Source organism: Panthera leo, chromosome B1 (genome assembly GCF_018350215.1).
Source record: "Panthera leo isolate Ple1 chromosome B1, P.leo_Ple1_pat1.1, whole genome shotgun sequence".
NCBI classification, from domain to species: Eukaryota; Metazoa; Chordata; class Mammalia; order Carnivora; family Felidae; genus Panthera; species Panthera leo.
The window spans coordinates 66,440,363-66,459,225 of record NC_056682.1 but is presented as its reverse complement, the minus strand read 5'-3'; the positions used below and the strand labels follow the sequence as shown (position 1 = coordinate 66,459,225).

General features: G+C 35.1%; 1 protein-coding gene across 1 annotated transcript in view; it reads right to left on the bottom strand.

Annotated features, from left to right (window-relative positions):
* FSTL5 (follistatin like 5) overlaps positions 1-18,863 on the bottom strand; it is a 793,609-nt gene that overhangs the window by 177,561 nt on the left and 597,185 nt on the right. Inside the window, exon 8 of the mRNA XM_042935151.1 lies at positions 6,874-6,994. Coding sequence (XP_042791085.1) covers positions 6,874-6,994 — 121 coding nt within the window. The remainder of the gene's footprint in view (positions 1-6,873; positions 6,995-18,863) is intronic.

Here is an 18,863-nt window from a genome sequence, read left to right as displayed (position 1 = left end):
ACTGATCTGATGCATGGCTGATCCCACCCCCTAAGAGACAGCCATTTCCCAAGAACACTGTGAACTTAGTTTCAAGTCAAAATTAAGGGAAGAAAGCTGGAGTATATGAGGAAGGAACACATATTCCCACTTCCCATTTCTCTAGGGAATAGCATTTCTAGAGCAGTAATTCTTCAGCTACATCATCTGAATCATCAGGAAGGTTTGTTAAAACACAGGTCACTCTCCCTCATGCACAGAACTTCTGATTTAGTACTCGTGGGTGCACCCTAAGAATCTGCATTTAAAACCCATTGCTGAAGGTGTTCGCCCAAGAACCAGAGAGAATCACTGAGCCAGACTAACCTTCAAGACTCTTCTTTCTCTCATCCATTCGTAAGTCATAGAAGAAGGAGGAGTGAGAAGGGGGAAGTAGGCCTCTTACCACCTGCTTTCTGGATCTTACTGCTTGCGGGAAGGTTTTATTCCCATCTGCACTTTGGCAATACAGAAAGTTTGGCAGGGAAGGCTGTCTGTGACTGGAGGAGGAAGTTCAAATCTATGATGTAAGAAGAAGCAGGCCACTGTTGCCCAGACCTAAGCCACTTTCTCTAAATAGCTTTGTCAGTAAAGAAGGTGATGCTTCCATATATACATCTGGCTCTAGTGTCTTTCTTTTAGAGTTTTCCAAACTTTGAAGGAGAAAAATGGGGTGTTCTATATAGACATCTTATAAAACCAGCAATATTGTGCAGACATTTCTGACATGAGCAGGAAAAAAAATCCAATTGATATTATGTGTGAGGTTTTAAATAATAAGAACAAGAGAAATAACAGCATACATATGGGTCTACTGTGAATATGGACAAGCTTTTTGCCCAGAGGGTAGTGTAAACACTGAATGACTTTTAAAATTTCAAACATTCTGTATCATAAGCTGAAGATCTAAAGACGATTCGCTTTATGTAAAAAGAAAAAGAAAAGCATGAAATGAATTCCACTGGCAGAGTCAAGCTCCTTTGATTTATACATAATGTTTCTTCTGACAAGGACACAGAAGCACTCTCATATTTCAATAATCTAATTTTGCATTGTTTGAAAAGAAACAGGGCTATTGATAGACTTATTTGGCTTGCACCCTGGGATATTTAAATAGACTTTGCACTTCAAAAACACTCTTTCACAAATTCCAATAACTTGTGGTATTTTCAGAGCTTTTTATGGTAATCAATGATATATTTTATTTTTATTACTAATTGAAAGATTGTTCAGACAAATATGTTAAATTTTCTATGAAAACTTAATTTTCTAAAGGCCTTTTTAACCTTTTCTGAAAAGTGGATGAAGAATAGAAAATGAGTTAAACCAGTTTAGAGATTTATTGGATCTATAAATGTGCCATTTGGCTAATCTAATTTGCATTTTCTTGCATTTTCATTGTATTTTTCCAGTGTCACAGCTCATTTCCAACTATTCTTTTGTTATTGGTCTATAATAATATTCTGAGTGATCTCAAGTTTACTGTACTTATTTATACTCAAAATATATGTTTAGTTATTATCCCAAATATAAAACACCATAAAATCAAAGGAAAGCAAACCACCAAAAAGAGGAGAAATCACTTGTTTAGCAAATCACTTGTAGGGTTGTTGTTTTATAGAGAATCTTACTATTTCTAAATAATTTTATAAAGTATCATTGTTCTATTACTGTTTTGCAAAATGTTTTGACAGACCAGACATTTTTTTATAACAAAGATGGCTATTTACCTACCCAATATTTATTCTTCTTGTAAATAATTGAACTGTTAATTGTTGTGGATGTAAAACAAGAAGGTCGAAGAAATATACTTTAATCTCTGCATTTAGAGAGGGTCAATGTAAGTTATTGTTTATGCTTCCATTGGTGTTATTTCAAAAGTGCTCTCTCTTGGGGCACCTGGGTGGCTCAGTCGGTTGAGCGTCCAACTTCGGCCCAGGTCACGATCCCACGCTTTGTGGGTTCGAGCCCCGCATCGGGCTCTGTGCTGACAGCTCAGAGCCTGGAGCCTGCTTCGGATTCTGTGTCTCCCTCTCTCTCTGCTCGCCCCTGCCCCCACTCTGTCTCTCTGTCTCCCAAAATAAACAAACATTTAAAAATGAAAATAAAATGGTTAACATTAAAAAAAAAAGTAATCTCTCAGATGTTCTCTCAGGTGTTATTTTTCCTTCTTCTTTCTTCCTTTTTCCTTGTACTATGAACATGATGATTGGAATTTCCACTGCCATTCGGAAAACATGGGATGACATTGAGAATGGAAACCATTTCTAACCACAATGGGGGAAGAATAGGATAATGATGACATTGTGGAGTAGCCATTTTGAAGCACCTCATCTGAACATTTTTTATGCATTAAAAAAACACACTGGTATCTTCTTTAAGCCCCTGTCATTTTGGTTCTCTGATATCATGCCTGAAGGTAATCTCTTACTGATACACATCTAATACATTTTCTACTTAGCTTCTTGGCTTCTTCAAATAGGTTTAAAAATTAAAGATGATCCTTGAAATGCACTTATTATCTTCCCTCATTGATAAAAATGCGGTAGAACAAGGTTTTGATCTACTCTCATTGGTTTTGATGAATTAATGTCATTCTTCCCTTTGTTTCTCCTTTTCAGCTAAGCCTGGAACTGGCAAGTTAGATTTAGAACAGCTAGCTCCCTAAACACCTATCAAACCTTAGTGATTCACACGTTCCTTTATATAAACTTGACCTAATTAAAAGTGTTTCTAATAAAGAGAAATTGCCATATGTCTTAAGAGAATGCTTTGAATGGGGCACCTAGGTGGCTCAGTTGGTTAATCACCTGACTCTTGACTTCGGCTCAGGTCATGGTTCAGGGGATCAAATCCTATGTCGGGCTCTGCACTAACACTGCAGAGCCTGTTTGGGATTTTCTCTCTCTCCCTAGAGACTGACCCTTCCCAGTCTCTCTCTCTCTCTCAAAATAAATAAACATTAAAAAAAAAAAAGAAAATGGGGCCCATGGGTGGCTCAGCCCGTTAAGCTTCTGACCATGGCTCAGGTCATGATCTCTCAGTTCTGGAGTTCAAGCTTCGCATTGGGCTCTGTGCTGACAGCCCAGAGACTGGCACCTGCTTTGGATTCTGTGTCTCCTTCTCTATCTCAGCCCCTCCCCAACTCACACTCTGTCTCTCTGTCTTTCTCAGAAATAAATAAACATTAAAAAAAATTAAAAACAAATGCTTTCAGTGATGGTACTACATTTCATTCTCTCTAGTACCTCCTCCTGGTAGTATTTGATCAACTTGGAAACACCAGTCAGGGTTTCATTTCATTTCACATTTTTCATGCTTTCACTGCTTTCCTCATCTACCACTTTCCTTACCTTACCACTTATTCTCTGGTCTATCATTATAATCATTCTCTTGTAAACTTGTTTAGTTTCCTCATGCCTGTTTCTCTCCCAGTTACTCACCTGACAAAATAAAATGCAGGTTAAACCCAATTCCCTTCTTTCCAGGATTGCAAACTCACAGCCGACCACAACCGAAGGAAAACATACTAATATATATCACCTCGAGAACACTCAAAGATCTGCCAACATTCCAACTGCCGCCTGCCATTTCTATCACCCTCCTGCCCTGCAAGATAATTGTTTTCTATCTCTTCCTCTCCTCAAACTGAAACTCTCACAAACTCCTTGCTTTCAATAGTTGGTATTCCCGACTGCACTGAAAAAATCCAAGCAATGCAAAGAGGATTATTTTCTCATGCTCTCTCCCTGAGCATCTGTTCCCAAACAGTCTGTCTTGCTCAGTTTCAACAGATTAACTATTCATCTTCCAAAGACCAATCCTTCCATTTCTGTACTAATCACATCAACTTTTTAAAAACTTGACTACGGCAATTTTCCCTTTTTTCTCTTAAATGATCTGCTTTTCATCTTTTACCATATTATTCACATCAGCAGAAAAGATTACCATATCTGCAATTTTTATAAGTTCCCTCCCCCCTTTAACTCCACATCACTCTCCAGCTACTGCAGAGTTCTCTCTCTGTTCACTTGCAACCAGTGTTCAGCAATAATAATATCATTTTCCCTTTTTCCAAACCCCATGCCTTCATAAAAACACTTATATGAAAGATTCTGAAACAGATTAAATGTAGTAGGAGGTAATAGAAAGAGATGGGTTTTACTCCCAGGTTCAGGGATCTGTGTTTCTAGCAGAGGGACAGCATTAGATCTCAGCGGCAGTCACTGCTAATATTGAATTCCTCTAAATTAATTCATAATATTGAGACTGATGGTCATGGCTCTATTGCTGAGACCTCATTGTTCCTTTATTCCGTTATTCCATCTTCAGAAAAACCTGAGATCAGAGAGTAAGCAGTTCATTCACAGGAGGGGATGAAGTAGGGAAACTGCATTTCTCCAGTACTGCTCAGGGCATATCTTGCAACATGAAAGCCTGCAGTTTGGCTCAAAGTCTTGTTCCTAGGCTTCCCAGCTGGAGCATGGCAAATGAGTAAAGTTGTCTGAGAAGTCTGCTTCAGACATCAATAAGGAGCAGAAACTCCTAAAGAACAGTCATTTGGAATGATTCTCATGCCCGACCATGCATTACAATTACTAGGAAGTTTGACAAAATGCAGATTTCAAATCAACTTCCATAAAGTGCTGGTAGAGTCCAGCATTCTACAATTTTGATAATTTTTTCATGTGATTCTGATACAGTTAGAACATGAACCATGCACTACTTTAGAAGCTAGAAACCTGACCAGTTGGTCCTTAGACTGAGAGAGTGAGTATAGAGGAGAGAACTAATTGTTAGCCAAAACAAAACTGGAGAATCTCCAACAAAACAAAGATAACAGCTCAGAGCATTTGTCTTGTCAAATAGGCCATTAGTTTGTAAACAATCACAACAAAGAGGGAGGAAAGTACCAGATTTGCAACAATAGCCATTTCCCCAGGAATGCAGCAATTAGATAGAGAACATCCCCTAGGCAGACTTGTTCTGTCCTCTCAAGATTGTATATCCTCAGGTAGATTGTATCCAAAGCCCAACTCCAAACATCTGGACCACTGGGAATAACATGCATAACCTCCCTTGTACCTTGTCTGCCCTCTTCACTGGCTTCCTTGAAGGTTGGTTTTCAAGCCTTGACCCACATTAGTTACAACTGGGTTTACATTAGAAAGCAAGGCCTAGATCTGCTTCTGTTGAGTGCCCACAACAAACCATAAACTCTCCAATCTTTTCAAAGTTTTTGCCAATATTTTAAAATTGATTTCTCAGGACACACTTACAATCACAAGGTGCTCATTCTAAGTCTTCTTTTCTCCATTTGTTAACCTCAGCTACAAGGCTTAATCCTCAATAGGAGTATTTATACTCATTCTTAAAGTGACCCCATCAAGCTCAAATTTATGGCTTTTAATACAGTTTATGCACATTGATATTATATAAATATACAACTTGGGCTGACACCCTCCTCTGATCTCCAAACTTGTATACTAAAGACTTGATTTCCATTTAGAAATTGTATTGTCCAAAGATATATATATTAATTTCACTCAGTCTCCAAATATGTTTCTTCTATATTCAGTTTATGTCACAAGGATATATGTAAATGTTTCAAATTTCTTGTTTTTTTAACTCTCTTTTATATTTACATGCCATCCTCAATAATATCACCAGATCTACTTTCAAAATATATTTCAAATTTAACCGCACTTTACCTTTTCATCATTAACACTATATTTTAAGCCACAATTATCTCTTCCCTAGACTATTAAAATAATTTTTTTAAACAGATCTCAGTGCTTCCAGTCATTTTAGAATAAATCAGAATATGCCACTTCACACACTAAATACTTAGAATGAGAATCCACATATTTAATTAAGTCCACAGGGTTCCACATGATCTGACCCCAGACTACCTCACCAAGCTCATATCTGCCACTCCCCTCTTAATTCAAACCAATCACACTAGCTGAAAAGCCCAGTTAGTTTCTGTCTCCTTTTAGTAAATCATAAAGTAAATTAACATATATATCAGTATGGAAGTAAATTGGTATGAATTAATGTGTCATACATACCATCCTGTATCATCAATTGACTAAATAGCTAAAACTTGAATTAAATTAAAAAAAAGGCTCTGATTATAAGAATAATATCAGCTTACATGGCAAATGTCCAAAGTCATTTAGTTAATTATTAAAAGTATAACATTTGCTGAACATAAATAGCAGTTTTTTTGTATCATTAATAAGATCAACCAGATAATCTGATTAAAATTTTAACATGCTTAATATTTTGTTTCTAAAAGGTATGTGGTTGCCTACCTGTTGATATTTAGAGCTTAAAAAGTAATTTAAATTTCTTATGCTTTAATTTTCCAGTTAAAATGAGTTACTCTATAACATTTCAGAATGAGAAAAGTGGTACAAATTTATAACATTTACTCACTCAACCACCCCATTTTTAAAAATTTATTTATATTGAGAAAGAAAGAGAGCACAAGTCGGGGAGAAACACAGAGAGAGGGAGAGAAAGAATCCCAATGAGGCTCCTCCACACTGTCAGCGTAGAGCCCGATGAAGTACTTGAACTGACGACTATGAGATCATGACCTGAGCCGAAGTCAAGAGTTGGATGCTTAACTGACTGAGCCACCCAGGTGTTCTGCACTTTTTTGTTTGTTTTGTTTTGCTTTCAATTAAAAGGTTTTACATTAACAATAATTCCCAAAAGAAAACAAAACAAAGCTTATACTTTGCCAAAACTCAAAGAAAATTGAAGATTTACCTTCCTAATCAACTGTGATATTCTTTGAATATATAGTGAAGCATAAAACAATAATAGCAACACCATATTTCTTACCATTTACTTGGAAGATGTGAGTCTGAAAGACTTGTTCATAACCATCTGCATAGCAGGTGTAATTGCCCATGTGAGTTGTGGTAACCTTAGTAATATACAAGGACCCATCATCTCCAAAGTCCTATAGAAATAAAATAAAATGAAACAAAATGAGCTGTTCATATTTAAAATGTATTTGAACAATTCACTTAAAAAATAAACGTGTACTCAGGAGCAAAGTAAATAGACTAAAGTATTGTTTTTAAATTATCAAAATATCACTGTTAGTCTTTATAGGGATGGAAGACCTATAATTATCATTTCTCAAGATATGGTTTGTTTAAAAAGTGTAATTTCACTCATACATACAGATATTTTAGTACTTATTTGAATTATATGAGTTTATATATAAAGTCAGTTTCCACATATTTTTTTTCTAATTTAGCTTACAGCAGTCTCCCCTTATCCATGGTCCCGTTTTCCCCAGTTTCAGTTACCCGTGGTCAACCAGAGTCTGCAAGCAGATGATCCTCCTTATGTATCATCAGGAGGTCAGTAGTAGCCTCACACTAAATCACAATGTCTACATCATTCACCTTGCTTCATCTCATAACATGAGCATTTTATCATCTTACATTACAAGAAGTATGAGTATGGTACACTAAGATATTTTTGGAGAGACCATATTCACATAACTTTTATTATGGTATATCGTTATAATTTTTCTATTGTATTATTAGTTACCATTGTTAACTCTTACTATGCCTAATTTATAAATTAAACTTTATCATAGGTATGTATGTATACGAAAAAACATAGTGTATATAGGGTTTGATACTATACAAAGTTTCAAGCAGCCACTGGGGGTCTTGGAACACAACCCCTGAGGCTGTCCATTTTTAATTAATAAATAGGTAAAATGACTTGTTTTTATTTGTAGCTAAAACAAATAGCTCTTAATTATATTCTTTACACTTATAATTGTCCATTAATTTTTATATCCTTTAGTTATATATTTACCCAGAAAAGAGATGATGAAAGCAGTATGGTCTCAGAGATAAAATTTATAGGTATATTGATAGAGTACAATTTTTTAAAGCCCAGAAACAATCAATAGAGTAGAGCAAAACAACCATACCATTTCAAAACTGTGGGGGCAAATGTATGACCATTTTGGAAAGAAGAAAGAAAAAACAAAATCTCACAGTGTTTGTCAAAATCAAATCTAAGAAGCACCTCTGGAACAGCAGAGTAAATACCAGAAAATCTTCTCTTCCACAAAGGCAATGAATACTCTGCAGCAATTGTCAAAATCAACTTTTTCAGAAAGTTTATCTGTTTGGAAATAGATAAAAAGGGCTTGCACAAAACTACAGAGCATTTACTCCAAAAAAGTAGTTGAATCTCAGTAAGAACAAAGAAATTTGTGGGATCCCTCTCTCCACAGCTTCATGGATGCCTTGAACCACCAACTTTGTAATTCTGCTATCTGTGAAAACCATCATCCTAGCAGGCACCAGAGGGGGAAGAGCAGGCTAGGAGCTCTTCCAAGGTCCCATTCCCAGAGAATTGTCACCATTTGACCTATCTAGCAGCCCTTTGGGAACTTCCCTTTTTCTGACTTGGTTTGTTTGAGCAAGGCTTTGAGTCCTATCCCAAAGGTCTGTATTGAAAAGAAACAACAGCAATTGTTTAACATTACAGCTTCTTGTGAAGGAGATATTAATGTGGATAACAACAGGTGTACCAAACAAAATAATACAAAGTAAAAGAAACAAACAAAAACTTAAAGGGAAAGTGGGAATGGGATGTCAAGAGAAGGATATGAACAAATCTACATATTTCTGGGAATTTAGAAGTCCATAAAAATGTGTAGGACTGTGTGCATGCCCAAAAGAGATGTGTTTTCTTTACATTTTAGAATTAGGGAAAGAATCCCTAATCTCTCATCTCTGATTGATATTGAGGTCCCATAAGGACAGAAAGTGAAGGCTAAGGCAGACTTGTAACTGCCTATGGGAGCATTCAGTTTATAGCAAAAAGCAGAAATATAGCCCCTTGGCCTAGTCTGGAAGACTTATTGATTCAATACATTTAATTAAATATCTGTTCAATCATTAGCTCACCACAACACTGAGCAAAGGTTTCAGTGATTAAATATAGCAAACTCAAGGAGATTGGATACATTATACTTCATCAAAATTAACAACATGTGCTTCCCAAAGGATACTATCAAGAAAGGGAAAAGATCTCCAACAGAATGGAAGAAAATATTTGCAAATAATTTACCTCATAGGAGTTTGTATCCTCAATATATATATTTAAAAAAACTGTTACAGTTGAACAATAAAAGGGCAAACATTCCAATTAAAACAATGAGTAAACAATTTGAAGACATACCTATCAAAAAAGAATTACAAATGGGCAATATTCACATACAAGTATAATCAGCATCATTAGTCATCAAATAAAAATAAAATATTTTTTATTTACAAATACAAATAAAAACCACTATGAAATACCACTTCACACCTGCTAGGATGGCAAAAATAAATAAATAAATAAATAAATAAATAAATAAATAAATAAATAAATCAGACAGTCAATAACAGCCATTGAAGAGGATGTAAGAAAATGGGAAACTTCCAACATTGTTGGTGGAAATATTAAACGGAATACCTAGTTGGGATGACAGTTTTGGCAGTTCCTCAAAAAGTTAAACAAAGAGTCTAATATGTCTAACAATTTCATTTGTAGGCATATACCCAAAAGAATAAAAATAAATAAATAAAAATTTGTGCACAACTGTACATGAATGTTCATAGTAGCATTACTTGTATTAACCAAAAAGTGAAAACAATTCAAATACCTATCAATTCATGAATGGATAAACACAAAATGATATGTCTATATGTAATAGAATATTATTTGGCTATAGAAAGGAATAAAGTACTGATACATATTATAAAATAAATGAATCTTGAAAACATTACACTAAGTCAAAAAAAAAATGAAACACAAAAAGCTACAAATTGTATGAGTGTATTTATATGAAACGTCCAGAATGCCAAATCCATAGAGATAGAAAATGGCTACCAGGACCTGAGCAGAAGGGGTGATAGGAAATGAGTGCTAATAGGTTGGATTCCTTTTTGGAATGATGAAGATATTCTAATCTTTGATAGTGATTATGGCAACACAATATTTATTTACTTATTTATTTATTTTGGAGAGAGAGCACATGCAAGAGCGAGTGGGAGAGTGGCAAAGGGAGAGGGAGAGAGATAATCTTTAACAGGCTCCACACGCTCCACACATAGCAGGGAGCCCAACATGGTGCTCTATCTTTTTTTAATTTTTTTTTAATGTTTATTTATTTTTGAGACAGAGAGAGACAGAGCATGAGCAGGGAAGAAGCAGAGAGAGAAGGAGACACAGAATGTGAAGCAGGCTCCAGGCTCGGAGCTGTCAGCACAGAGCCCAACACGGGGCTCCAACACACGGACTGTGAGATCATGACCTGAGCCAACGTCGGACGCTTAACCCACTGAGCCACCCAGGCCCCCCTGGCGCTCTATCTTACCACCATGAGATCAAGACCTGAGCCAAAATCAAGAGTCAGAGGCTTAACCCACTGTGCTCTACAGGTGCCCTATGGCAGTACAGTTTTGAGAATATACTAAGAGCCACTGAACTCCATATTTTTCAAAGGGGTTAAATTTATGGTATGACTATATTTCAAAGCTGTTACTAAAAATAAGTTATATATGGAATACTTAAATATAAAATATATATGTTAAAATAAAACTATATATAATTTTAGCTAATATAATCTTTATTTACTTTAGGAGCTCCTGGGTCACTCAGTCAGTTAAGTTTCAGACTTTGGCTCAGGTCATGATCTCACCATCCCTGGGTTTGAGCCCTGCATCAGGCTTTGTGGCAACAGCTCAGAGCCTGGAACCTGCTTTGGATTCTGTGTCTCCCTGTCTCTCTGCCCTTTCCCTACTCATGCTCTGTCTCTCTCTCTCTCAAAAATAAAATAAAAACATAAAAAGAAAGAATCTTTAATTAGTATAAAAATTTAGAAATCAAAAAAAGTGGGGTGCCTGGCTGGCTCAGTTGGTTAAGTGTCCAGCTTTGGCTCAGGTCATGATCTGTGGTTCCAGCCCCAGGTCAGGCTTTTGTGTTGATAGCCCAGAGCCTGGAGCCTGCTTCGGATTCTGTGTTTCCCTCTCTCTCTGCCCCTCTGATGCTCATGCTCTGTCTCTCTCAAAAATAAATAAACGTTAAAAAAGTAATAAAAAATAAATGTTTAGAAATCAAAGAATGACCAATATCCTTATGTAAAAAATAAACACTTCTGAATTACAAAACATGGTAAGCATTAAAAGAAAGAAAATGAACCTCAGGTTATCTATGCAAAATATACATAAAAAATACATTTTAATCCTCATTTATGTAACAGTTATTATATGTCAGATACTGCTCTAAGTAATTGATAAATATTGATATATTTGGTCCATATAACAAGCCTATGAATCTGCTAAAGAGAATCTGTTAAATTCCTGCCACGTTATAGCAGGGGATATTAAAATGTTAAGTAATCCCCTTAGTTTCTTTTGGCCCCTAATTAGTAGAACTAGCATTTGAAGCCAGGTAGGCTTACTCCAAGGCTGTGCTTTAAACCCCTCCACGATGCTGCCTTCCTTGTCAATCATAGATTGAACTAGAAATAAGGACAAGAGAACAAAGAAAAAATTCAAGATAAAATGCCCCAAAAAAGGAAGTCAATTATACCGTTAAGTTTGAAAGGGCCAGATATATAGTGAGAGCACATATGGAAAAGGAAGAAGGAAAGCTGATAGATCTGAGGCTTAAGTCAAAAGACAAGAGTATTTAAATAAGTCAACAACTGTGTCTCTTCCTTTTCTCAGCAGCAGAAAAGGAGGATGACAAGAAGGGTGCTGTTGTACTCATTCTTCTCAGGATGCAATTGACAAATTTTCAACATCTTTTACAACAAATATTATTAAAGTGTTTTTTTATACGTGTGGTGATGATTAAGATTTACCCTTTAAGGATTGTTTACTGTTTCTTTCAACTTTTAACTTTGGAGTTTGCTACTTTTCATGGCAATTCTCCAATTTTTTAATGCATTGCTTATCTTGTAATTTTGTGTGGAATACTGTAGTTTGGATTTTTTTTTCATTCATTATAGCAGCTTTATGATAAGAAAGACTTTTTTTTTTCATTCTGATTTTAAATAAATATTTCCCAGCATTTCTTTCTCATTTCCTAATGTTTGTAAAATTACATTTAATCCTTTAACATTTTATTTTTATTTTATTTTTATTTTTGTGAAGTAAGCAATCACCTTTACATTTTACCTAAACCATAATTAACTGTGTCAGCAGCATTTGGTCGGGAAACTCCCTGGCCCATTAGTGATTTTTTTTTAAATCCTTGTATTGTTAAAATATCATAGTACCCAGTGACTTACGAATATTCATACAGCAGTGCTCCAAAAACATACCTTGTATGTTTCTGACTTTACCTATATTCAAACCATGTGCATTTCTTTTAAAAATAGATTCCCTGTAACTGATTCTCATACAGATTGATTGCAATCAAGAAAATTACTATGAAGCTTTTGAATCTGGGCCCGAAAATAATGAAAATGTACTCTCAGTCAAGAGAGAAAGAGACAGAGAGGAGACAGAAAGAGGGAGTGAGAGAAGGAAGAAGAATAAGAATGTGAACAAGGAGGAGAGGGTAGAAGAAGGGAAAAGGGAAAAATAAAGAGAAACAGTGGCAGAAAAGAAGGAAAAAATATAATGTATGCTCTGGCAATCATATTATTTAGCTGAAAAATAATATTTCTTTAATAACTGCCAAATAAAATTAAACCCCTCTACATTATATAAGATTAATCATACCACATATCTATAGCTGCCAGGAGGAACTTTCATAAAGCTACAGGGGAAGGCTCATGACCCGCACAATAAGAGAGGATTTGGAACTTGATCCTCAACAAGAAAGTCGCTGTGTGATACACATGTGTGATAAAACTCCTTGCATTACTGCAGGCTGCCTTTAAAAACACTGCTCACTCTTAGTGCAGGGCACTTTGGCTAGAGAATGGAAATGCCAAACATAAAGACAGAAGCTGTAATTCTGGTTAACACTAAGGCAGATAGTTGACATGCGGCAGGATAAAATGTGGGAAAGCCAAACTTCTGTAGAAATCAATTAATAATGGTTAGAGTTACAAAATATTTTGTGAAAGATTATGATCCAAAAGTAACAATTGATAACCTAATATATAAGAGTAATGTACCCAGTGTGCATAAGGTGACAGGGAGGCAGAGGGGCATGGTCCTGGAAGAAAGATTCATCCCAAGCAGAGCAAATCACGGAGACCAAATCAGAACAGAAATGAATCCCTTCACTGAACAAGAATAGTTGGAAATAATTGTAAAAGCCCAAAGAATATTTGATATTTTTAATTATTTTTATATTTCTATATCCCAGACTGTCAATAGGTATTTTAAAGTATATTTTCAAACAATCTTTTTTAAATCTCCATAAAATCTGAAATAAACAACTTTTCCATGTATTGTTCTATATAGCTACCTAGAAAATATGACTCTTCCTTGTCTACTATAATTAAGACTCCTTCACCCAATGATGTGAAAACTATCTGAGAATATAACTTTGAGGATGTTTATTTAAAGTATCTTATTGCTATCTCTGTTACTCTGCAACATGAAATTGCTTTAACTTAGAGTATTTTCTAAAATAGCATATGTGTGACCCCCTTCTAGTCTATATTTATGCTTTTCTCTTTCTTCTAAATGGAAGCAAAATCTTCCAGCTTCAATTTCTTTCAATATACAACTTTATAATCACCTTTTCAGACAGCTTTTCTATATAAACAAGACTTGAATATTCCCTCATCACTTTGAGTAAGGCATGGATCTTTTCACTACACTAAAATTAAACCTAATAAATATTTATTGAGCACTTAAATATGTCGGGCACTGTGCTAAATAATTTATATAAATTATAAAATTTCATCCTTTAAAAAATCTTTTTTAAATGCCCTATTATTGACTCCATTTTATATACAAGAAAACTGAAGTATGCTGATGCTAAGTTTGAGGTCACCAGTTCTTATGGTCTGAATGTTTGTGTCCCCTTCCCAATTTATCTGTTGAAATCCTAATGCCCAATATGATGGTGTGAAGAGATGGGGCCTTAAGGTGATTAAATCATGAAAGTGAAACCCTCATGAATAGGATTAGTGCTCTTTTAAAAGAGACCCAACATAGACCCCTCACCCTTTCCACCACTTCAAGACACAGGGAGAAGCCACTTGCTATGAATCAGGAAGAGGGCTCTCAGCAGAATATTAATATGGTGTGGGGGATAAGCTTAGGAATCCCTGGGCTTACACCAATGGGTTAACAAGGCATAAAGAAATACAAAGTCATAAAATGCTCACACCTGAGTTTGGGTAAACCAGTTTGGCACTCAAGAATAGGGGGGTGCAAAGACACCCCAAGAATAGGCAGGTGCAAAGGTGCCAGGAATCGGGTGGTGCAAAGGCACCCCAAAACAGAGAGGGGGCATAACCCTCAAAATAGAGATGGAGAGGCAAAGGCCTAAAATAGAAATGGTGCAAAGGTGCTAAATACACAGGTATATGAAATGAACAAGATTAGATATTCAGAGTGGAAGCACCCCCAATTTAGTACTGTAGCAGAAAAGCTGTTTTCACAGGAGTATAGGGCCAGGTTAGGTAAATTGGTGAATTAGACCACAGACGGCTATGCTGCAGGCAAAGCAGTCAGCAGAGATGGTTAACAAAAGAAAAGGTGCCTTGTCAACCCTGAGGTTATTCCCGCTATCTGTCTCATCCCCTAGGCTAAGATAAACAGAGGTGCTGCCTCATGTGTGCTGTAAACAACCCTCCTCCAGACTGCCTGGTGCCCAGATTTTGCTTTGTATTAACCCAAACCCCTAACCACGAATATCCTCAAGACCCCCCTTTCCCCCACATCCACAAGTTAATGTTCACAGATTCATTGTCCCTTTGTGCACGTCCATCGCCCATGCTTGTAAGCCTTCTGATCCTAATAAAAATGGGGCAAGGACCCTTATTCGGGGCTGTTGTCTTTTTCCTGGACATTAGCCATCTTCTCGCTTTAATCCTGCATCTGCTCTTTTGCTGGCCAAAAGAGAACTTTAGACTTAAAATCTATGACAACATGGTAGTGCTTCAAACTTTGATTTCTCAGCTTCAGAACTGTGAGAAATAACTTTTTATGGTTTTTGCTACTAAGTCTTTAGTGTTTTGTTATGGCATCCCAGTGGACTAAGACACCACCAAAGCCAGGGTATAAGATGAGCACCCCAACCATTGGACTGCAGAATCGAACTACCCTTGTTATTATGCAATGAAAGTATTTTTTTTTAATTTTATTTTATTCATTTGCCAGGGGGGGAAGGGGCAGAGACAACGCACACCGTCAGCACAGAGCATGAACTGTGAGATTATGAGTTGAGCTGAAATCAAGAGTCAGATGCTTAATCAACTGAGACACCCAGGCTCTCCTTGTTATTATGTAATTGTTAACACATCTTCCTCTTTCTAGATTTCCACTATTTTAGCCAAACCTCAAAATTACCTTTGAGTTTTTAAAATATATATGTTTTAATATATATATAAATAGATACACTATATATAAATATATATAGACACATCAATCATACTCTTTACCTCCATCCTGATTCAGCTTTTCTAATCTTTTAATCTTTCATTTTCTCAGCATTTTTCTAATCTTAAATAGATGAAATCAAATGTACAATTTTGATGCTTGACCATAGTTGAGAATTATGGCCTGAGAATAGGCACTCTTTGAATTCAGGGACAAAATCTTCCATTTATCCTGAACCCCCATTACACCTTTATGATCTTACTGCCAATAGAAACTCCATAAATATTTCTTCAGTGATTAAATCTTTATAAGCTTCTACACAATTAAAAAGTTGCCTCAAGGCTCTGAGGTCTGGAAAGTCAATAGAAAAAAAACTACAACTTTTTAAAAAATCATTAATTTTGTTGAGTTGATTGCTTACATTCTTTCCAAAGCAGTAAAAAAGAGAACTGTGGTTAAAAGTAAAATCTGTAACACATTTCAAAAATTTTGAAAAAATATTGGGGCTACTATTAATGATAATCAATTATGTAAGAGTAAAAATTAGAACATTTAACAACCTATAAATGGTAAACACTGACCACTCTGAATATATAGGGTAGCACATGTCAGTTGTGATTATACCAGAACATAACAAATGAATTTCAGGCCTATATTTAACAACAAGCATTTGTTCCAATCCGAAAGAAAATTTCATCCATTAAAAAATGGCAAATTTTAAATTTAAAACTTACTTTCCTATTTTGTATTACGTTTTTCTTCATAGTTCTAGATTACATGGTAGCAGTGTTACTTTACTTTAAACGAGGCTTTCTATGTAATATACATTGCTTCAATATACACTCACATTAATGTAATTTCCTTTGTAATTTTGATTATGCTAGTGTGCTTTTACTTTGTAAACTTGTATAAACTATTTCCTAGCTTTTTATGTGTATAAAATATGTTTCATAAAATAGCAATAAAAGTAATTTAAGCAAACATCTACATTTTAAAATTGACTAAGTACTATTATCTCATGATTTATGTGATTTTCTAAAACTCTGGTAGTTTCTCATTAACCTATTGAGATATTTATTCCATCATCAATAAATAGCACAGTGAAATATAAAATTCAATAATGTAAATATAGTTTGTTAAATACATTATTTGTAAAACTTTTTTACAATTTTGTAAATTGAATTTTGTAAAAAATTCAATAATGTAATTTAATTTGTTAAATACATTATTTGCAAAACTTTTATTTTCTTCTAGGGGCACCTGCCTGGCTCAGTCAATTAAGTCTCCGACTTTGGCTCAGGTCATGATCTCATGATTAGTGGGTTCAAGCCTGCATTGGGCTCCCCACTGACAGTGTGGGGCCTGCTTGGGGTTCTCGCTCTCCCTTTCTCTCTGCCCCTCTCCCAATCGTGTTTTTTCTCTCTCTCAAACATAAATAAATAAACTTAAAATAAAAAACAACTTTTTCCTCTAAAGTAAGCCATTTCATGTGTTAAAGAGATACACTAGAAAATAAGTAAACTAATATGGACTGAAATTATTATTTCAAGTTAACAAGCAAACAAAAGTCAAGCAACTACATTCTTTGGTGAGAAAAATCAAAACCAAAATCATGAAAGCTATGTAAAAAATATTATTTGATATTTATGTGAATAATTAGATTAATTATATTTTATTTCACTGAAGAAAATAACCCTGCACTAATTTGAAAAGATATATACATCCTTATGTTTATTGCAGCATATTAACAATCACCAAGATATAGAAGCAATCTAATATTCGTTCATAGACAAATGGATAAAGAAGATGTGGTTGGGACACGTGGGTGGCTCAGTTGGTGAAGCATCTGACTTCAGCTCAGGTCATGTTCTCATGGTTTGTGAGTTTGGCCCACATGAGCCCAGAGCCCACTTCTAAAAACTCTGTCCCCTTTTCTCTCTGCTGCTCCCCTTCTCACACACATTTTCTCTCTCTTTCTGTCTCTCTCTTTCTCTATCTCTCTCTCTCAAAAATAATTAAACATTAAAAATATTAATTTAAATATATATATGTATGTATATATATATATATACATATATATATAATGGAATATTACTCAAACATAGAAAAGAATGAAATCTTGCCATTTGTAACAACATGGATGGACCTAGAGGGTATTATGCGAAGTGAAATGAGTCAGAGCGAGATAGATAACTACCGTATGATTTTACTTATACATGTAATATAAATAATAAATGGACAAATAAAGCAAAATAGAAACATACTCAGATGTTGAGAACAAACTGATGCTTGCCAGAGGGGAGGGAGTTGGGAGACAGATGAGATAGGTGAAGGGGATTAAGTGGCACAAAGTTCAGTCATAACATAAATAATACAGGAAGACATAACGCACAACATAGGGAATATTGTCAGTAATATTGTGACTGCTTTGTGTGGTGATAGCTGGTAACTAGACCTGTCATAATAACACTTTCATAATGTATATAAATATCAAATCACTGTGTTGTACAGCTGAAACTAATATAATATTGCATGTCAATTATTCTTCAATAAAAAAGGAAAGAGACTTACAAAATGTTTCCATTGATATAATAGTAATAAATTAAAAATGTCTATCATTTTTATAGAACTACTATTCAAAGGGTTTTATGTATATATGGATTCAGATTTTCCCCAAAGATAATAAGGATTAATTAAGTTTCAGAGTCCCTCATCTGTACATTTACAAGGATATGACAGGAACCCTGAAATGTGTGTATATTGCTATATGTTTCTGTATAATTTATAAATATATTGAAGTTTCTGATTTCCTGTCTTATTGTAATAAACATCCAATTTTGTATCTAATTGTTATTTATAATTTGTATTCTATTTCTTAAATAGAGCACCTTTAAACTACAGGTGTTTTATTTTTTTAATGGAATTTACAGGGTTTTTTTAAGTTTATTTATTTATTTTGAGAGACAGAGAGAGACAGAGCGAGACAGAGTGCAAGTGGAGGAGGAGCAAGAGAAAGGGAGGGAGAGAATCCAGGCAGGCTCCACACTGTCAGCACAGAGCCCAATGCAGGGCTCAAGAACTGTGAGATCATGACCTGAGCCGAAAGCAAAAGTCAGATGCTTAACCAACTGAACCACTCAGACGCCTCAAAATGTGGGTGCTTTAAAACTTCAAGGTCACATAATGTTGAACCACCCCGATTATATGAATTCTTTATATTTTGGCAATATTGTACTTTACACATGAATAAACAGAAGTCAAAAAGATGAAGTAACTTATCTATGAAGA